This window comes from Jaculus jaculus, chromosome 16, assembly GCF_020740685.1.
Source record: "Jaculus jaculus isolate mJacJac1 chromosome 16, mJacJac1.mat.Y.cur, whole genome shotgun sequence".
Taxonomy (NCBI): domain Eukaryota; kingdom Metazoa; phylum Chordata; class Mammalia; order Rodentia; family Dipodidae; genus Jaculus; species Jaculus jaculus.
The window spans coordinates 3,015,917-3,038,880 of NC_059117.1; the positions used below are offsets into that span (position 1 = coordinate 3,015,917).

General features: G+C 40.7%; 1 protein-coding gene across 5 annotated transcripts in view; it reads left to right on the forward strand.

Moving 5' to 3' along the window:
• Sugct (succinyl-CoA:glutarate-CoA transferase) overlaps positions 1 to 22,964 on the forward strand; it is a 689,766-nt gene that overhangs the window by 130,121 nt on the left and 536,681 nt on the right. For all 5 annotated transcript variants that reach the window (XM_045136223.1, XM_004668834.2, XM_045136224.1 and 2 more), the window contains exon 9: positions 2,477 to 2,572. In XM_045136223.1, coding sequence (XP_044992158.1) covers positions 2,477 to 2,572 — 96 coding nt within the window. The remainder of the gene's footprint in view (positions 1 to 2,476; positions 2,573 to 22,964) is intronic.

Below are 22,964 nucleotides of genomic sequence, written 5' to 3' on the forward strand. Positions count from 1 at the left end.
GCTTTCACTAGGATTCATTTGAACAGAAAAATAGAAAGGGCCACAAGATAGCTGAATCAAAGAAGTATTTGTTATATGGAAAGGACTTCAGACTTCAGAAAACTTCCCCAAATTCAGGAACAGGTATAATGAAAACATGACTAGTGTTGTATTCTTATCTGCCTAACAGATAAGAGAAATAGTAGAGTTAGGAGCATACACTTTGGAAGCAAATTTAAGATCGTCTTCTGTTTTGCAAATTCTCTTCTGTGTTCATGCTTTCTGTAGTGTGTTACTCAGCTGTGCTTCAGTCACAGCAGCTGGGAAATAATCTGTCTGTGTACTAGCGCTTCCTGTATTATTTCATTGGACTTTTTTTTTTAAAGTTTGTCTCAAATGACTACAGTTTTATAGAGAATGTATTTGAAGGTCCAAGAAGTCAAATTATATACCAATAGTCATGCAACTACTTGGATATTGACAGAAAATAGAAACCATGAATCTGAGCTTCCCATTTAGGGCTTTTTTTTTTTTTTAAACTACAAAGTGCTGTTTTGATTTTCCGTTTTGAAAGATGCAGAGGCGATCTGTGAAGTGGTGATTAGCACCAGACAGCCCAGGCAGCCCTGGAGTGCTTCATGGTTCAAATGCCCAGGACCAGATGGGGCTCCAGAAGTGGATGACTCAAGTTGATGAGCTTTGCCACCTGGGCAGTGGAGCCTGACCAGCTGCCGCAGGCAGTTCTCATTTCAACAGAGCAGTGAATGAACACAGAAATGAATGCAAGTTCCCAAATAAAGGGGACTGGATATTCCAGCAAGGAGACTCAGCCAGGGTTAATCCTGTTGACATTGTGTAGGTGATGTGGCTGCCATGTCTCAAGAGAGCAAGAACAGGTTCCAGCACCTGGGCCTGAAAAGCAACCCTTGGGTTGTTCCAGAAGCCAATGATAATTTGGGATGTGTTTGAATTATGAGCCTGGTAGGTTACTAGTCATATCTGAAGACTTGAAAAGAGAAATACAAACCAATACCATATCATGAAGTTATGTTATCAAGTCAGAACAAATATTTTCCTGGTAAATTATGAATGTCATTGTGATGGTTAATCTCACTTGTCAACTTGACAGAATTTAGAATCACCATGGAAAGAAATTTTTATGCATGTGTGTGAGAGATTTTCTAGATTAGGTGAACTGAAGTATGAAGCCCCCCTCTAAATGCAGGTAGCATCATCCCCCCGGGCTGGGGTTTTGTACTGCATACAATGGAGAAAGGCAGCTGAGCACCAGCATCCCTCTCCCTCTGCTTCCTGTTTATGGATGCAATGGGACAAGCTGCTTCCTGCTCCTGCCACCATGCCTTTCTTGCCATAGTGGGTCATATCCTCTCAGAATGTTAGCTACAATAAACCCTTTCTTTCCTAGGTTGCTTTTTGCCAGGTATTTGTGGCAGTAACAAGAAATGTTATAAATAGAATCATTTTGTCACATCCTTCCTACAGTTTTGGCCCTGGAGGCGTTGTTATACAGGGGACATAATAACCTTATGAGTCACCAGGAACCAAATCCTTCTCCCCTGGTTCTCTGCGCATTAGGGTATTGGGTTGAAGGTTTATAGAGCCACAAACATCAGGTGTGGTCATGTCTGTAATCCTGGCCCTCAGGGCACCGAAGCCGAACTATGGGGAGCTTGAACTATACAGTGAGTGCAGGCCAGCCTGGGGCAGAGTGAATGGCAGCCTGTCTCAAAAATTAAATAAAATAAAATAAAAGAACAAAAAAATACAGGTTTTAAAGATTTGTACATGTAAAACTCAGAGGTTGAATTTCAGATTTTACATTACCCCCTTATAACGGATCTGTGGTGTCCCAAAACTGAAACAAGTTTAATAATTTAATAATAGGTATGAGAATAGAACCAAGTTGGAAGGGTGTGCTAATCTTTGTTTAAATAAGAAAGTTTCATTAGTGAATTTTTTAAAAAAGAAACAATCTTTTTTTTTTATGTACCAAAATTGCTTGGGCAGTAAGTAACATAAACTCAACTAAACCAATTTGATTGAAGTCTATTATTATTTATTTTTTCATTAACTAGAAGCTTGAAGGAATGTGACACTTTGCACTGGTCCATCCACTCAGTGATGATAAAGGCTTTTTGTCCTGTATTATCTTGAAAAGAATAAGGATGCAGCTGGGCAACAGGAAGGTATATACTATTTATCATGGCCAGGTTGCTCAAGGCTAGACCAAGGTGCCATCTGCCACTCATCTCCGTTTCAGGAGATAAATATTTAGTGTTTATATTTTTCAACTGGTCTCAAACATTAATATAACACTGGTCTTTGTATGGGGACAAGACAGACACCTATACATTTTCTAACCCATTTGGACAGTTTCTCTTTCTTTTACAATGACACAAAATGAAGTGACTTTCTATTATAAAGGTTTTTTGTGAGTACAGATGAACTAACTTTCCCCTCTCTTGTTTTCTGGCAGGTGGCATGTTTGACCCAGGTAGCTGCTAATTATCTTATTGGCCAAAAAGATGCGAAACGCTGGGGCACAGCACATGGCAGTATTGTTCCTTATCAGGTAAGAAAACATTTCAGCCTTGAGGTATTATAATCTGTAGTTTTGTACATGATGAGTTTGGGAAATAATTGGTTCAAAACCCTCCAAGGTGTTTTATAGTGTATCACAAATTTCTCTTCTTTTAAAATTGTATATTTTGCATATTTCTTCATCAGAAGATTAGTAACCCTACACTTAAGTGGATGAAAAGAACTTGCTGAACATGAGTGACTTTGGGCATCATATGATGTTTTTCTTTCTTTTTTTAAATCAAAAAGATCCACTGACTGTAGGGAAAGCATGATCCAATACCATGCCAGTTATAATTTTTTTTACCTTCCCCATCTGATATTAATATTCTTACAGGGTTGAAATGAAATGAAAATTTGTGTGTGATGGGTCTTCATTCTTGGAGCAAACCAGATGGTTTAGGACCTGCTGTTCTTTATTAAATGTCTAAACTCAGAGATTCTAGATTCTGGCTAGTGTGAATGAATATGTAAGAAAGTGTGATGTTTCAAAAATAAAAACACAAAAACAAAACAAAAAACTCTGTCACTTTGTCCAAGCCTCTAACCTTTGCTTAGCTCAGCTGTGTATCGAGTTGGGTTTGCTAATATCTTTGTCCCATCTTCCACCCTGTACTGCAAACTTCCATCATTACATCTACTTTCCACTGAAGAGAAACACAGACAGTATTTCCGATAAATATTTGTTCAATGATAGAATGAATTTTATAGTAGTTATTTGATGCTAGCATTCTTTTTAATATTTTATTTTTATTTATTTGAAAGAGGGAAAGAGAGAGAGAGAGAGAGAGAGAGAGAGAGAGAGAGAGAGAGAGGGAGAGAGGGAGAGAATGGACATGCCAGGGTTTCTAGCCACTGCAAATGAACTCCAGATGCATGCACGACCTTGTACATCTGGCTTACGTGGGTCCTGGGAATTGAACCGAGGTCCTTTGGCTATGCAGGCAAGTGCCTTAACTGCTAAGCCATCTCTCCAGCCCTGATGCTAGTATTCTTGTTAGAAAACATAAAACTCAGCATTTTTCACTTTTCAGGAAACCCATCAGCACTGCTAGTCTTCCTTTTAATTTTTTTTAAATATTTTGTTATTTATTTATTTATTTAAGAGAGAGAGAGAGATACAGAAATAGGAAGGTAGACAGAGAGAATGGGCACGCCAGGGCTTCAGCCACTGCAAATGAACTCCAGATGTGTGCGCCCCCTTGTGCATCTGGCTAACGTGGGTCCTGGGGAATCGGGCCTTGAACCGCGGTCCTTAGGCTTCACAGGCAAGTGCTTAACCACTAAGCCATATCTCCAGCCCTTCTTTTTAATTTTAATGGATTATTTTCTTGGGAAATCTAGTTTGTTTTCCATTTACAAAGCAAAATAATCAAAATTTTAGGGAAGCAGTAATTCAGGATAAGGCTAGGGTACTTTCCTTCTTTGTTCTATTTCCGATTTCCCAGTGGAATTGTTTGTTAACAATTGAGTAAATCGGTTAGAATTTGCGTTCAGGGGACATTTCTTCAGTGCTTGGTCTGTTTGCGCCACCCTTTGAGACATTTTGCTACTTGCTAGGTTTTCATGGCTGGCCCTAGACTTCTAGCCAGGCCTACCTTCCTTCCTAGCACTTCTTGAATATTTGAACTGGTTAGGGAGAACCGGATTCAGCCTTCTTATTTATTTATTTATTTTTAAATTATTTATTTATTTATTTATTTGAGAGCGACAGACACAGAGAGAAAGACAGATAGAGGGAGAGAGAGAATGGGCGCGCCAGGGCTTCCAGCCTCTGCAAACGAACTCCAGATGCGTGCGCCCCCTTGTGCATCTGGCTAATGTGGGACCTGGGGAACCGAGCCTCGAACCGGGGTCCTTAGGCTTCACAGGCAAGCGCTTAACCACTAAGCCATTTCTCCAGCCCAGCCTTCTTATTTTTTGATTGTGGATTTCAACTTGGCCTCTCATCTTGTTTAGACAACTTCAGATCCTGCTACCATGACAGGATTGTGCTGTGGTTTCACTTCCTGCATCCATCTCCAGACTGCCCCTTCTCCATCCTGCTTGTTCCTGGTTCAGGGGTCTCATTCAGTGATTTACACTTCTCAGTGATGATGAAAATCCTACCCAAGGATATTTTAACAAAGGACAGTGCTGGAATATATGTGAATTTACCTCAAGGAATAGAAGTTCAGGCTTTAGTCTTTGGTATATATGAGGAAAGCATTTCCAAGTTAGAAGGCTTTATAGGCTAATTTAAAGTCATATCACAAAGGCAAATGTTAACTATTTCAAGTATAAAGTTTATAGTTTCTTTTTCTTCCTTTTATTGTGAAAGCAGAATGTCTATTTACAAAGCTTGCCTTAGAACCCAGCTATCCCTTTTTGGTATTTGACCTAGAATTCTGGTATCCTAAATATATTCTCAGTTATTTCATTGCTTTGGGTGTGTGTGTCTGTGTGTGTATGGTGTGCATGTGTGTTCATTCGTGTGCATGCACATGTGTATGGTGGCCAGAAGTTGCTATTGGATGTCTTCCCCTATTATTCTCTAATTTATTCTTTTTTCCCACCTTAATTTTTGAGAATATGTCTTGCATTGAACTTGTAGATCACCGATTTGGTTAGACTAGCCAATCAATCCTAGAGATCTCTTGTCTTCAACTCCCCAGTGCTGAGACACTATGTGCTCACACCACCAAATCTGAGATTTTATGTGGATTCAGCAGATTCAAACTAAGGTCCTTATACCTGTGCAGCATGCACTTTGCCTACTGATCCACCTCCCTAGCCCCAAATTCAGAAGATTTGGACTTTGTTTTGGGCGGTAAAAATGTATAGGAGCAATGTGTGTGTGTGTGTGTGTGTCCTTCAGGGACAGAAACAGTCTTCTCCAGATTGAATCTCTCCAGTCATATTAAATGGGTATTGCACTTTGCTCATATCAATTATAAGAAATAATATGTTACGATCTTTCCTCAGGAACTCAGAATTAATTTTTTCCTCTAGTGCAGAACTTGATCAGCACAGTGATGAAAAAATAAATGTGAATGTAACTTGAAATAAACTAGTATAACAAGATGGGTCCTAGATATGCTTAGAGAATGTTGTCTGTTTACAGTTTTAAAATAGAATTTGGGAATATTGTCATGAGTGAAAACTAAGGTAGTTATTTAGTTTCCTATAATAATTACAACTCAGGATCTAGTTAAGGTGCTCAGCTAATTTTCTTCAGTTATTGAACCCTGTCTGCATGATTATAGACCTTGAATGCATGGTATAGGAATTTCTGAGAAACAGAGACCCTGGCACTATGTGTTAATTTGTAAAGACGAAATACTTAACATCTTGGGTTATTTATTCGTGCATCTTTCCTCTGTATTCTTTGGCTACCAATTTTTATTTATTTTTTACTTTTGAGACAAAGTCTTAGTATATATCTCCCCGTCTGACTTTGAATTTTCTATCATCTTGCCTTGGCTTCTGGAGTACTGGAATTATAGGCATGTGTTGCCACACCCAGCTTGCTGTAAAAATTTTAAAAATAAACATGTTAAATAAAAGACACAAACCAGATAAAGATTTTGTTGTTTGTTGGACATATTGATAGACAACTTTGTGAAAATTATGGCTTAAAAAAATCTTTGAATTTAAATGGGTCATTTATTTCTCTTACTCTTGGAGCTTACCCCAGAGAAACATGGGCAATATGATATTCATGTTACTTACCTATTTTGGAGACAGGGTCATTCTGTATAGTAAAGGCTGGTCTCAAATTTATGACCTTCCTTCTTCAGCCTCTTGAGTGCTGGAATTAGCAGGTGTATACCATTGGTGTGGCTTGCACAGGAATAGCTGAAGTACTGGTATGTTTCTCAGCCCCTTAAACAATACAAAGCAGGTTTTGAACATGAAGATTGTGCAGAGAGAGAAGACAGCTATATTTTATTATGTGCTGTTCTCAGTGGGGCCACTCCTTTTACATTACTGGCTCACACGGTCATCCCTCTAGTTTCACAGGCTGTGTTTGTTCAAAGCTTTCTTCCAGATGTCATCTTCCTAGAAGCCTCCTTCATTTGCATGTTCCTCTGCTTGTGACCACACTGGCCTCTAACTCTCTCCAAATCTCAGGAGACTCTTTCATAAACACACTTAGAAGCATTGCAAGCTACCATGAGCATACTGAAGGAAAACCCAGGCTTTATTTTTATAGATTAAACTTACCCCATCTGAGAAAGGCTCACTTCAACCTCTCTTCTTTCTTTCCTTTCTCCCTCCTTCTTTGTTTCCTTCCTTCCCTCCTTTCTTCTCTGTCTATAACCCAGGCCTTTCTAGAACTCCTGGGTTCTGTTGATCCTCCTGCTCAGCTTCCCAAATAGCTGTGACCATAGTCACATGCCATCATTCTTTTCATTTTTGTTTTTAATTTTATGGTCATCTCATCATTGTTCTTTTAAAAATTTATTTATTTTTAATTTTTTAAAAATATTTTTATTTAATAAGAGAGAACAAGAAAGAGAGAGAGAGAGAGAGAGAGAGAGAGAGAGAGAGAGAGAGAGAGAGAGAATGGGCATGCCACAGCCTCCAGTCACTGCAGATGAACTCGAAACGCATGTACCACCTTGTGCATCTGGTCTATGTAGGTACTGGGGAATTGAACTGAGGTCCTTTGGCTTTGCGGGCAAATGCCTTAACTGCTAAGCCATCTCTTCAGCCACAAATTTATTTTATTTTATTTCTGTGTGAGGAGAGAAAGTGCGAGAGAGAGGAGAGAGCACGTGAGCATGGGTGTGCCAGAGCCTCTTGGTGCTACAAATGAGCTCCAGGCTCATGGTTCACTTTGTGCATCTGTCTTTATGTGGGTGCTGGGGAACTGCACATGGGCCTTCAGGCTTTGCAAGCAAGGGCCTTTAATCACTGAGCCATGTCCCTAGCCCTACCATCATTCTTTATACCTATTTGCCTTAATCACCACCAGGTCTACCAGCCATTCAGGCCATTTACTGTCACCCGTAAAGACCTATTTATCTTTTTCTTTGACCCAGGCATTTATGTTGTCATTAGTCTTGGTGGCTATAACGTCTCCCACATCGAAGACCCACAAAAGACTACTTGGATCTCAGTTCCCTTAATGATCTTTTCCTCTTCAATGTTGGCTCCCAGTCAGGTATTTCTTAAACTTCAAAGTATATATGGGCTGTTCAGAGGTTTTGTTAAGATGCAGATTATGATTTGGTGCTGTACTGTGAGCATTACAATTTAGGCCAATAATAATGAATAATAATGAGTAATAATGATGATGACCCCATCATTGCTCTTGTACACAACTGGCAAAATGCTAGTGCTGATTAGATTTAGTGGTCCATCTTTTCCATACCTGCACCCAGGCAGGCAGTGGATATGACTATAAAACACGTGTGCACAGTGATGGTCTGCCTCCCAGACTGCAGTCATCTATTGCCTGTGGTCCCAGCTCTGACCAGTAACCCTGCTCACTGGTAACTATACAGTTTGCTTTCTGTCTCTCTGATGCAATTAATCTTCCCTCTTTGTATATCTTTTACACCTGTCTTCATCCTTGGTGGGACTTTCTATAGTTTTATTTGTGCATTTGTGTGTGTGCATGCTCATGTGTGTTTGGGAACATGTGCATTGTGTACTTGTGCATACCAGAGTAAAACTTCAGGTATCACTCCTTAGGAACACCCCCCACATTTTTTTTTAAGACAGGGTATTTATATCACTGACTTAGAACTTGCCAAGTAGGTGAGATAGTGAGCCCCAAAGATCTGCCTATCTCTGCTTTCTTAGTGCTAAGATTACAAGCAAATGCCATGACCCCTGACTTCTTAAAAAATAGTATTTACTTGTGTGTGTATGCACGTGCACACACACACACGCCACAGTGTGCATGTGGAGGTCAGAGGACAACCTCGAAGGAGGTACCCGTCCTCTGCCTTGCTCCACCTTTGAGATAGATTCTCTTGCTGACACAAATTAACCTATGAACTTTCAGAATGCAAATGAGCATCAGACTAGCTGGTTTACTGCTTTCCCAGTTTTGGATTCTCTGGGCTCCGCCTTCCATTGTTGTAGACATGTTGAAAACAAAGGTGCAGGTATGCCCTTGCATCCAGCTTCATGTGGGTGCTGGGGAACTGAATTCAGCCTGGGAGCTGAATTCACTTTGTAAGCAAACCCCTTTAACTGCTGAGCCATGTCACCAGTTCCCAGCCCCTGGTGTCGTACTGCCTTCACATTCTCCTGCTTGCCAGATTATCATTTTACAGAGTGAGCTATCTCCCCAGTTCCCAGACTTTACCCCTGATTTCACTAAATTTTGATGCAGTGAGAAGAGAATCAGTTCATTCTTTTCTCTCCTGTACCAGGAAACCTCTACATGTGGACCCATATGCACTTGAGCGCATTCCTTCCTGATGTGCAAGGCCTAAAGGCAGCAGCGTTGAAGCCTTATTACTGCTACTACCACCAGTAAAAATAAATAAAAGCAGCAATCAAGTCGCAAATCAAACAAAACAAAAACCACAACAACTCCTTAGTCCCAAGAGCATCTCTCTTTCCATCTACCATCCTATTCATCTATTTCTCATAATAAAAAAATCTTCCAATGAGTTTTGGGTACTATTTGCCGTAAAGAAGCACTACATTATCGCTTCTAGGATATGTTTTGTGCATCACAGGCAAAAATCTTCAACTGTGCACTGAAACTTGGGAGTTTGGGAGAAATGGCATAGCTATGGGCTATTGACTTATATACCCTGTATATAAAAAAGCCTCTCTGGCTTTTCAGATTTGAACAGCTTTCAAAGGGGATTTTTCCTTTAATGACCTGATCAATCACATGGCAACTTTCTCCCTGCACGTCTCCTATGAAGGAGTTTCTAGCTCCAGAGACTGAAGAAAACAATTGCTCAGATGATTAAATGAAATGAGGTCTTTGGTTCAGTTTGGATTTTTTCAACCAAGGAGTAAAACAGGCAGCCGTGCCTTGTTATTTCTAGAAGGAACGCTGTGCTCAAGCTCAGTCAGGTGGTGGATTCCAAGACTGAGGAGAGGCAGTACTCTGCTGTCCTTCCTCAGAAAACGTTAAAATGCTGGTAAACCATGGCAGATTAGGTAACATTTTGAAATTTTTTTAGCCCATGTTAAGAATTTCTTTTTAGTGTCCGTATTTAAACACTACATGTCTGTTGTGTGTGTACATGATAAATCACAGCCACACCAAGTACTCACATGTGATGTGCTACACATTTAGCTTGGGTGACATGTTAGGAATAGCAGCAGTGGTTAGCATTCTACCACCGCTGGCTGTGGAGTTGAGGTACAGATTCATGTATCTACATTACATATCTAAAACACTTTTAAGAAATAATATTATTTATTTATTTATTTGAGAGCAAAGAAACACACACACACACACACACACACACACACACAGAGAACGAGAGAAGGGGGGGGATGGGTGTGCCAGAGCCTCTTGCCACTGCATACAAACTCCAGACGCATGTGCCACTTTGTATATCTTGCTTTACATGGGTCTAGGGAATAGAACCCAGGCCTTCTGGCTTTTTAAGCAAGCACTTTACCTGCTGAGCCATCTCCCAGCCCCCCTAGAACACTTTTTGATGAAAAGAAGACCTAGAGATGTTAAGCAAAGCTTTCATGTCCTAGCCTAGTTTAGGACCATGATTTTATGATTTCATAATTTCCTCCAGAAGTCCTTTTTCAGTTTAAAAATATTTAATTTAATTTATTTATTTGTGAACAGAGAACAAGAGAATGAAAGCGAGAGCAAGAATGAGAGAGATTGAGTGAATGTGTACAGGTGTGCCAGGACCTCTTTCCCATGCTAACAAACTCTAGACACTTGAGCATCTGGATTTATGTGGGAACTGGGAAATTAAGCCTGGGCCAGCAGGCTTTGCAAGCAAGTGCTTTTAATTGCTGAGCCATCTCCTCAACTCAAACTAGCAGTTCTTTCAGTGCTAGATACAGCATAGGATGAGTATCTTCATTTCTTTTTTTTAAAAATTAATTAATTAGACACAGAGAGAGAGAGAGAGAGAGAGAGAGAGAGAGAGAGAGAGAGATTGAGAGCATGAATGGGCATCCCAGGGTTTCTAGACACTGCAAATGAACTCCAGATGCATGTGCCACCTTGTGCATCTGGCTGACGTGTGTTCTGGGAATTGAACCTGGACATCCTTTGGCTTTCCAAGCAAATGCCTTAACTGCTAAGCCCTCCCTGCAGCCCTCTTCATGTCTTTATTAGATAGATATGTTCTTCTAATCTATTTGTATTATCTCTTTGACAGATAATCTACTTGTCATGTTTCTAGAAGGTACAAAACATAAAAATCATTGTTGTGGAAGTATATTTGGATTCTGAGGTATGGGGAGGTGTAGCTTTCCCTCTAATTCATTACGTTCATGTGACTCCGACATGTCAATCATTTCTTGAGCCTCTATGTATGTATGTGGTCAGTTGGTGTTTGAAGTTAGACCTGGAAGAAAAAAATGAGAGAGTGTATGGTAAGTGTTTTAATCTGACTCTGAAAAGGGCTCAGAAAAAGGGACTCTGGGTGCTAGAGCTGGCTTAGCTATCATTATAACTTTGTAAATAATATTTCCATGGAAGTTTGACCTAGTCCCTATGAAAATGTCAAACTTAGGGGCAAAGCAAATAAGGATACTTAGTTAATTTTTTTAACTTTAACCGAAATTTTAATTTATTTCTAAGAGGAGAGGGCAACATGACATCTTTTCTATTGAAAAAAATCTCCCCAAACCTTTTCCAGAAATCACAGTATTGAGCCATTGCTCAAATATGGCATTGTTAAGAGAAATTTTGTTTGAGGTAAGAAGAATCATATATGGTGATACCAGTTAGTTATTAAAGGAAAGAAGAATTTCAGTTCAGTAGATTGTCTAGTTAACTAAGATGCACTATGAAATCCTGGGAACTATGACAGAAAGGACTTTTAGAAGTAATCTTTGGGAAGGCCACAAGATGGAAATCTGTTTCTTTAACAGATACAAATGCAGATTGTGCATAGTTCTCCGTCAGTTACAAAAAAGGGAGAAGAATACAGAATATTTTGGATATCTATTCTTTGATAGTTTACCCATTTTAAGACACCCAGATTTCCTGGGAAAAAAGGGCAGGTGAGAGCAAACCCATGAGACTGCATTTCAGAAGTTTCTGCAAACTTTTGGCTTAATTAACACTGACAACATAGAATACTAAAAACTTGCTTTTTGGGTAAACTAAAGCATCAATTGTGTGAACGACTCCATAACTCTTTCTTAAGGTTTAGGCCAGGTATCTTTTGTGTATTTACCTCAAAGCCTGTGCATGTGTGCTTCACCTCTCATAAATTTGAGATTTTTGTTAAAACAAAACAAAGCCTTTTTTTGAAGGCCCTTGTTGCTTTGAAATGAATGGGCAAGGATGTTGCCACAGTTCTCAGAAAATAGGTCACTGGGCATTCCAAGAAGCAGATAAACTGGGGCGGTGTGCCGGCTGTTGGCATAAAGCTTCCAGTCTCTGTGCTTCTCCTTAGAAAAGGCTTGATTTCCTTTGACTTGAAATAACTTTGCCTAAACTTAGGATAAAGTTATGATGTTCAAAAAGAGTGTGCTGTGATGAAAGATTTGATCTTCCCTTCAGTTAACAAATGGAATACATAAATGCACTTCCGAGAGAGGCAGACTAGAGTGGGTGCAAAGGGCAAGGTGTTGGAATCCACTCGGAATTTCTCTAGTTTCTTTTACATCCACAAGACATGAGCCGAATTGGCCTAACACACTATGTGAAGATTATGCAAAGAAATCAGATGGCAACTTGAATATTTAGATAAATAGGAATTTTGAGTAGCTCTTATTATTAGCAATATATTAGCAGTAATCATTACAGTCAGCAAAGGTAATGCTAATGATTACTATTTTCCGTCTATTAAGTACTTTGTGTATATTAATTCAATAATAACAGCAACCTTTGAAATACATTTTGCTACTATAGCATGTTCAGATGTGGAAACTGAGGCATAGAATGTTTAGATGACTTATGTAAGGTTACAATTACATGGTATAATTGGATTCTAGCCTAAGCAGGGAGCTTGTGCTCACTACATTGTACAGGCAGATTGTTTACATTTATATTTCATTTCAGCTTTTTTCTTGTTTTAAAATCTTTTAATTGATAACCTCCATAATTTAGACAATATACCATGATCATAGTCCCTCCCACCACCCTTACCTTTCTCTCTCCTGAGTCCTCCTCTCTTGAATCCTTCACTTTTCAGCTGGTCTCCTATTTTGATGTCATCATTTTTCCCTCCTTTTATGCAGGCCTCCTTGAGGAAACTTTTTATCTGGAAGACAGTTTTGCAAAACACTCTTTTCTTTCCTTTAGCTTTTATATTCTTTCCACCAACTCTTCTGTGATGGTCCCTGAGCCTTGGAGGGTGTGCTAGAGATGTCTCACTTAGTGCTGAACACTCCACTGTCACTTCTCAACACTTCAGTGAGTTTTGAGTCATCCTAGAAGTCATCACCATCTGAAAAGAGAAGATTCTGTAGCCAAAAGGAAGAGTAGCATTAATATATGGGCACAAACATAAGTATTCAGAGGGCAGTTTGGTGGGCATAGTATATCTATTTAGTCAGGCAGCAGTAGTAATTTCCCTCCTAGGGTTTATGACCTCCTCAGTCATTTGCTTTTTTTGGGGGGGGGGCAGGTTTCAAGGTAAGGCCTCACTCTAGTCCTGACTGACCTGGAATTCACTGTGTAGTCTGTAGTCTCAGGGTGGCCTTGAACTCATGGTGATCCTCCTACCTCTGCCTCCTGAGTGCTGGGAATAATGACATGTGCTACCACGCCTGGCTAGTCATACGTTTTTTATTAAGTTTTCAGTACCAGGCAATAATTTCCTCCTGTGAATCTGGCCTCAAGTCCAGTCAGAGAGCAGTTGATTTATCCCATAACAGACATGCCATCATTGCACCAATTGGGACATTTGGCCTGACTGGCCAGCAATAGAGCTTGCAGAGTTCAATGCTATTTAAGACCATTGATGACTTTTCTCCCCCAACAGGCTGCACAGCTCTTTCCAGCATCCTGACAGCTTGTCAACAGGGAGGAGGCTTCCAGCTCAGCTCCAGCTTGATTTCTTAGAGAACTACAGCTCATTAGATTTTTTTTTTCTTCAGCAACTTTTTTTTTTTTAAAATTTTATTTATTTATTTATTTGAGAGTGACAGACACAGAGAGAAAGACAGATAAGAGGGAGAGAGAATGGGCGCGCCAGGGCTTCCAGCCTCTGCAAACGAACTCCAGACGCGTGCGCCCCCTTGTGCATCTGGCTAACGTGGAACCTGGGGAACCGAGCCTTGAACCGGGGTCCTTAGGCTTCACAGGCAAGCGCTTAACCGCTAAGCCATCTCTCCAGCCCAAAATAACAATTTTTTTTAATTTTTTTTTTTTTATTTATTTGAGAGCGACAGACACAGAGAGAAAGACAGATAGAGGGAGAGAGAATGGGCGCGCCAGGGCTTCCAGCCTCTGCAAACGAACTCCAGACGCGTGCGCCCCCTTGTGCATCTGGCTAACGTGGGACCTGGGGAACCGAGCCTTGAACCGGGGTCCTTAGGCTTCACAGGCAAGCGCTTAACCGCTAAGCCATCTCTCCAGCCCTCTTCAGCAACTTTTTGAGGAGAATTTTGTAACATTTCCTTCTCTATAACCCCCTTTGGAGCTGCTGAGAACAACTGAAAAGACAACACCTCTGTTGTTTCCTTGTCACTAGGACTCTTTATTATGACTTAGAATCCAATTTCCTTCAGGAAGACAGGTTGTACATCTTTTGAATAAATCTTTCCATTGCCTAGGTTAAAATTACATTAGAATTACAATTAGGTCAAGTTAGAGAGAAGCATCTCTGTCTATTTAATTAGAACTGACCCTAATACATGAACAATCTAGGGGTTGGGTTTTAGCTGTTGTCAGTCTTGTGGGTTCTGGATTTCAAATGTCATGCCCAAGAATTTGTAGGCCAGGGCAGAAGTTGGGGTGAGAAGAATTTGGGACATGCAGAAGTAGCCTGGGGAGAAACCAAGTATGCATCTCAAAATATTCCAGTTTCATTACAGCTAGGACAATTCTACTTTTCCTTTTTTAAAATCAGTTTTGAAAACAGGTTTTACTACTTAAAATGAGAATTTGTCCCAGGTTAATCCTCTTCTAAAGGATTCTACTAAGCTAGAAAGTGGATTTTATATCTATGTCCTTGTTTGGGAGAGGAAACTCTAATTTTCATCCTTTTTGGAAACCATTTGTGGTTCCTAGATCCATGGAACTGGACCCAAGAGAAGGTTCCAGAAGACAGGGAAGCTTGGTGGGAGGAATTACATGGATGGCTTATAGAGCTCCTCCATGGAGGAGTGGACATTATTACTTCACAGGTTTAGGAGACTAGCCTGGTAGCTCTCTGTAGAGGTTGAGGCTCTTTTGTTGCTTAAATAAATCATACAGGATTAGATTCTGGGAATAGTTGGATTTGGGTATAGTTACACATCCTTCTCTGTTCTTAGACATGTCCGGGGAAAATCTTGTTGAAATTCTGAGTAGGTATGTTTAGCACTAACATGCTACTCTGGAGCAGGGGAAGTGGGGGTTGGGTAGAGGAGAACTGAGTTATGAAACAGTGCAGATTACTGTTGTTATTATTTAATTCATTTGGGGTTTACAGGTATAGATTAGTGATGAATGTTTCACTCCCAAAACCCAAAATCCTATGAGTGGTAAGTAAAATAATCGCAATGAAAGAAAACCGCTAAGGTGTTCAGTGCGGAAGTGAATGTGCATTGAGACAGGCTGGAACAACTTGTGCCTGTGGGTGAATGTGGTAGTGAGGCATGCTCTTTTCCCGTTTCCTTCTTGGATTTGCTTCTGGCCTGTAGGAAGAGAACATTACTGCAAGTGCTCCGCAAAGACAGGGAACAGCAAATATACTGAGCAGGACTAGTAAAACAATGCCATTAACAGGTCCTATTCATAATTCGCTTGACTCTCTCCTGAGGATGAGCTGCCTGGGCTCCAGCTCCTGTGAGAGGCTGTGAGTGGCGGCATGGGCGTCATCTGGAAGCTGGTTAGACATGATCTGTTCTACTGAATTGAGCCTGAATTGTAACATGACCCTCAGGTGATTCTTGTTCATGATCTAATATACATTTAAGTCCTACCTTTGTCGTTCAAAGAAGCGTCCACTAGATGTCACTCTTGTAACCTGGTAAAGGGCTAGCATGTCTTTTCAGTCTGGACTTGCAAGAATCCCAAAACATGATCATGTAGGATATTTCCATTCCACCTTTAGGACTGCAGATAAACACATTGATTATTTAAGGTAAAATTACTTTTCTATTCGAGGACAAGCACCAGGAAAGATTCCTGAAACTGGTCTACATCTTGTTGAAGTCCTTCTCACGGTTGGTTCTCCTCATCAAGCTCTCTGTTGCATGGCCTCGTCAGTCTTAACTGCTGGTGCTCTGGCTGAAACACTGGCAGAACACGGTCCCGGGCTGCCAAGCTCCACAGCGCACACTAGTGTACAGGTTCAATCCCACTGGAAATCCCTGACGTTAGAAAGGAAGCAAAGGGGTCTCCTACTAGCATCAGCATCCAAGATGTAACTGTTGGAGGAAGTGTCCACTTTTCTGTGTTCTTGGGTGTCTCAAGGGTGGCTTTATAAAGACCATAGAATCTGCTTAGACAAAATCTCTCTCTTTTTTTTTATTTTTAGAAGTTTTTAATTAATTTATTTAAGAGAGAGAGAGAGAGAGAGAGAGAGAGAGAGAGAGAAAGAGAGAGAAAGCATGGGGTATACCAGGGCCTCTTGCTGCTGCAAAAAAACTCCAGACACACGTGCCACTTTGTACATCTGGTATGACATAGGTACCTGGGAATTAAACCCAGGCTTGCAGGCTTTGTAAGCAAGCACCTTTAACTGTGAAACTATCTCCCAGCCAACAATGGTTATTTTTTATTTTGTTTTTTTTGAGGTAGGGTTTTACTCTAGTCCAGGCTGACCTGGAATTCACTATGTAGTCTCAGGGTGGCCTCGAACTCACGGTGATCCTCCTACCTCTGCCTCCTGAGTGCTGGGATTAAAGGCGTGCACCACCACATCTGGCTAAAAACGCCTCTTCTGTAGGGAGTTGGTTTTGGCCATGAAGATGAATGCAAGGGAATTTACAAGTAAAGTAACATCCCAAAGGAGATCCTGTTCTTTGAGAGATGTGTAAGGTCTCCGTAACAAGTCCTACTATGGCTGCTTATGTCTGCATTTTTTTACTAGGTGCCCAGCTTGAGAAAAGCTAGTTCTTGGAATAATTCAGCTTCTTATGAAATTCTCCTTCCTCTTAGTTTATGTGGTGTTTCATCCGCTGTAGTGAAGAAGGGTAGCAAAGTAGTTGTACAACAGCAGCTGGGTGTGTGTGCGTATTGTGAGGGCGTGCCTTTCTTCTTGTGCACACACAGGGCATTTGATTTATAATGCGCATTATTAAGTAAATGAAAAATGTTTTTCTAGATTGAGTTCAGCCAAGAAGAATATTCTTTGTGTGTGTTTATGTGCACATGGACATGTGTGCAGAGGCCAGAGGGTGACCATGGGTGTCATCCTAACATGCCCTCTACCTTTTAAGTATTTTTTTAAAGAATTATTTAATTTAATTTTTAATTTTTTAAGAAAGATTTTTAATTATTTTTTATTTATCTGAGAGTGACAGACAGAGAAAGAGGCAGAAAGGAGAGAGAGAGAGAGGGAGAGAGAATGGGCGCATCAGGACCTACAGCCACTGAAAATGAACTCTACATGTGTGCATCACCTTGTGCATCTGGCTTACGTGGGTCCTGGGGAATCAAGCCTTGAACTGGGGTCCTTAGGCTTTACAGGCAAGTGCTTAACTGCTAAGCCATCTCTCCAGCCCTATTTTAAAAATATTTTATTCACTTATTTATTTTTATTATTTTCTTTTAAAAAATATTTTATTTTTATTATTTGAGAGAGGGAGGGAGGGAGGGAGGGAGGGAGGGAGAGAGACCTCCGGAGAGAGAGGGAGAGAGAGAGAGAGAATAGGTGCTAGCCACTGCAAATGAACTCCAGATGCCTGTGCCACCTGTGCATCTGGCTTATGTGGGTCCTGGGGAATCAAATTGATGTCCTTTGGCTTCACAGGAAAGTGCCTTAACTGCTCTCCAGCCCCAAAATTTATTTTATATACATATTATAGTAGGTTATACTCTTATGCCATCCTCCTTTTTTGAGCCATGGTCACTCATTGGCCTTGATCTTACCAAGTTAGCTAGACCAATTGGCAAGCAAGCCCCAGGGAATCCACCTGTCCAAGCTCTTACTGACTAAGCTGTCTTCCCAGATCCTCCCTGAGGAAAAATATTCATTTTCATGTGAAAACAAACTAATTTCAGCTAAAATCTAATTCTTTGTGTTCAAATACTTAAAACTACTGAAATGTTTTCTTCTAAGAATACTTTTTCTAATGTTATTTACTATTATGTGATCTTGATGACCAGGAACAGAATTAATTTTATATCTTTTTGAAAAAAAAATTTTTGCAAAGCAGTGTCTGACTTGTAGTAATCAAGATTATTGCACTGATTCCTATTCCTAGCCAGAGTCTGAACTTCTACTTGTCCATAATAGGGTTTGACATGATCACCCCCTTGTGTGTGTGCGTGTGTGTGTGTGTGTGCGTGTGCACATTACACGTGCATGTGTGTACACGTGTATGTATATAGGAGGCCAGAGACAGACAAGCTCAGATGTCATCCATAGGTACACTGTCCACCAGTTTTTTGTTTTTTTTTTTTGTTTTTTTGAGGTAGGGTCTCACTGTGGCTCAGGCTGACCTGGAATTCACTATGTAATCTCAGGGTGGCCTCGAACTCTTGGCGATCCTCCCACCTCTGCTTCCCGAGTGCTGGGATTAAAGGTGTGCACCATGTCCACCAGTTTTTGAGACTGGATCTCTAAGTCAGGCTCAACTGACTGGCCAATGAGCTGCATGGACCTGTGTGTCTCTGCCTCTTGGTGCTGGGACTATAGGGCCACACCGCCAGGCCTGGTATGCATGTGGGTTCTGAGGGTCACACTTGGCTCCTCAGGGTTGCAAGGCAAGCACTTTCTTCCCAGCCTTGATCATCTCCCATTTGGCTTTTTAACTCTCTCCTCCATTCCTCGCTTTCTCTTAACACGTTTTATTGACAGTTTTCATATGTGTCCTCACCCATCGCCTTCTCTGACCATCTCCCTCATCCCTTTTTGCTGAAACCTTTCTTCTTTTCTGACTAGTCCCACTTCCACTTTGATGTCTTCTTTCCCTTCTCTATCATCTATGACCAAATGTTAATGGAACCAATATCCTGCAGCTCTTAGGCAGATAATGACCATTGTAGTGACATCATGAATGCAGTGGCCACTCATGTCAGAAGACAGCATTTCAAAGCCCTCTTCCCATCCTCCTCCTCTTACACTCTTTCTACTTCCTCTTCTGCCATGTCTCCTGAGACTTGCAGGGAGGAACAGAGATGTCTCATTTAGTGCTGAGCACTCAACAATCACTTGTTCTCAGTACTTTGATGAGTTTTGAGTCTACCCAATTTCTTTTGTGTTAATATATGTATGTGTCTGTGCAAGTGTATGTGCACATGTGTGCACATGTATGTGGAGGCCAGAGGACACCTTTGGATGTTATCCTAAGGAATACTGCCGACTTTTTCTTTTTATTTTCCAAGGTAATTGATGAGCTCCAGACCAATGAGAGACCCTGTCCATTTATTTTTAAATTTTTGAATTAATTAATTAATTGAGAGTGAGAGAGAAAGCAGCAAAGAGAGAGAGAGAGAGAGAGAGAGAGAGAGAGAGAGAGAGAGAGAGAGAGAGAAAGAAAGAGAATGGGCACTCCAGGGTCTCCAGCCACTGGAAACAAACTCTAGACCCTGTCAATTTATTTTTAAATTTTTGAATTAATTAATTTGAGACTGAGAGAGAAAGCGGGAGAGAGAGAGAGAGAATGAGAAAGAGAATGGGCACTCCAGGGTCTCCAGCCACTGCAAACAAACTCTAGACACATGTGCCACTTTGTGCATCTGGCTTACGTGAGTTCTGGGGAATTGAACTGAGGTTCTTTGGCTTTGCAGGCAAGTGCCTTAACTGCTAAGCCATCTCCCCAGCTCCTGTTCACTTTTTCTGTGGTAGGGTCTCTCATTGGTCTGGAACTCACCAAGTAGGTTAGACTGGCTGGCCTGAAAGCTCCAAGGTTCTTTTAGTATCTTTCACCTCACCCTGGCACTGGGATTATAGGCACTTGGTCCCACACCTGGCAGTCATTGGTGAATATTAGGGACTCAAACTCAGGTTCTCTGTGGCAAGCATCTTACTGACTCAGTCATGTTCCCAGGCCTGTTGCTACCGATACTGATACAGCGTTCCCAGAGACAGCAGTGAATTTAGATATGTTGTTTGGCTTGGAGTATGAACTTAGGAGGTTAGGTCCTTGTATACACTGTTTCATTCATGTCTCTTCATTTATATAAGGCCAATACTACCCATCTCAAGGGTTGTAGTGATGAATCTTGCTAAGTGTAGGGAGTTTGTAGCATAGAATCTGGTACTTAGTGTATGGTAACTGTAACAGCCATTCTTGCATCCATCCTCAAGACCATAGAACTTTTGCAGTAGTGATACCTAGTCCACCAGCTATGACTGGAGTCTCTGGCACCGTAGTTTATCGGTACCAGAGGAAAATTCCAATTTTTCCTTTTTCTTTCTGCCTGGTGGATTGATGGGAGTAGAGCAGTAAAAGTAGAGTGATAGAGAGCAGGTCGACCGTATACTAGCAGTAGGGAGAGAAGTTTTTCTTTCAACCCTCACTGAAATTCTCAGTGAAATTTTATCCCCATGTTCCAAAAAGTGACAGAGGGCTGGAGAGATGGCTTAGCAGTTGAGGCACTTGCCTGAAGCCTAAGGACTTGACTCTCTAGTTCCCATGTAAGCCAGATGCACAAGGTGATGCAATCGTGCAAGGTTGCACATGTGCATAAGATGGCACATGTGTTTGGAGTTCGATTACAGTGGCTGGAGGCCCTCGTGTGTCAACTCTCTCATAAAAAGTGGCAAAATTCAATAAAATAATTAGCTATTGGTTACGTATTACTGCGTGCAAATAACTTATTAATTGCTAGTTATTAGAGTTAGTATTGTTAGTCTAGTGATATCACAGACTAACCCATGGGTTTATTTGCCATTTAAATGATGATTCCAAGGAGGAATACGTTGTCAGATGCAATTGCTCTAATGCCAGCTGCATTTTTAGTTCTTATGTTTACTCTTTTGGGATGCCTTTTTTAAAGTTTTAGTTCAGAAAGGATCTCTACATTTTTCATAACTATAGCTCACACCCTGAGGTCACTAGAACAGTACTTGGGGAGAAGCTTTTCAGCCTCAGAAAGTTCCTGAGAGGAAGTCTGATGATATCTTTCATCCTGAAAATAACCTTTGCATTTCTGCTATAATCAGCCCTGTACTTTTGTTATTGTTTATTTATGAGAGAAAGAGAGAGAGAGAGAGAGAGTGTGAGCGAGCGAGAGACAGACAATGGGTACACCAATGCCTCTAGCCATAGCAAACGAAATCCAGACACATGCACCACTGCCACTGTGTGCATCTGGCTTACATGGGTGGCTCCTAAGGAAATTGAGCCTGAGTTCTTAGGCTTCACAGGCAAGTGCCTTAACTGCTAAGACATCTCTCCAGCACCCTCCTTCCCCCACTTTTTGAGATAGAGTCTAACTCTAGCCCAGGCTGACCTGGAACTATAGCCCCAGGCTGGCCTCAAACTCACAGTGATCCTCCTACCACTGCCTCCCCCATGCTGGGACTAAAGGCATGTGTTAACATGCCGACAGCCCTGTACTTTTGTTGGATAATATCTTGTTGATTAACAATAATGGACACTGATACAGCATTGGCTGTTAGTGTGATGTTTCAAATGGGAAAGTCATGAGCATTATATATTTTAAAACTAAATTCATTGTCTTGCTAGACTTTTGGACTTTACATTTTTTTACATGGGTAATGCTTATATATACATTTGGTAATTACTTAAAATGTGTCTCATAAAAACCTTAACAGAGGTGTGGATCATTGCTTTTCCCCCCTCCACTATGCCATTCTTGTTTCCATTGTAAGAGTCAAATTAGTTAAGTTCAATCTTAGTTCAAAGAAACTGGGGGGTAGGGGAACAAAACTTATAATGGTGTTACTGTGCAAAAGAATCTGAGGTTTGTTCACCAAATATAATGGTGCATTGAGGTGTTGTGTTAATGTGGGGCCAGAAAATGAGCTCTGTGTTTAGTGAATCTGTTAAGTGGCAGTTTTGGACTTACCCTAGAACTTGGGAGAAAGTTTATATGTGCAAGGAAGCGGAGACTCTTTGATACAGACCTTGCTAGGTTGATGGCGGCTGTGGCGGGCGGGAGGAGTGCAAGGAGGAGGTTCAGTGGTGTGCCACATGCAGGCGGCACGATCACAGAGCTATCTGTGTAGCCAGAAACACCTGCAGTTTTGTGAGAAAGCATGTCTTCTAGTATTTACATCCATATCCGCAATGGACATATAAAACATAGAATCATAAAAATATTAGAAAGCAAGAATTCTCATTCTATCTTCCTTTTATGGATTTTGTTGAACAAGAAAACTACTATAAACTAGTGAAAACTGGTACTGCTGGGTTAGCAAGAAATATGATTAATACATTTTACATACAGAAATAGTAAAAATGGAGTATGTGTACTAAAAATAGAAGACAAAATAATACTGGGAAAATAGATTCCCTGTGGATGGGAAATTTGTGCTTCGTAATAGTACATTTTACTTAGTGACACTATAGACAAAGGGCAGTTTTGTTTTCAAGGTGGGGTCTCACTGTAGCTCAGGCTGACCTGGAATTTATTATGTAGTCTCAGGGTGGTCTTGAACTCATGATGATCCTCTGCCTTCTAAGTGCTGGGATTAAAGGTGTGTGCCACCATGCCTGGCCTCTTAAATTTTTTTAATACTTTATTTGTGATACTGATGCAAGTTATAATATATATATAATTTACTACACACATGATTTTGCCTATGTTTTCAGAAGTTTTTCAGCACCGTTGAAACAAATCTGTGAGCTTTTGGTCCCATGGAATATGGCAAGGGCAGTAAAATAATACGAAAATTAGACAAGAGGGAAATCACATATAATACTAAAAAAGTCTCCTACAAATGTCTTCTTTCATAAAGCAAGAAGTTTTAGAACTAGAAACA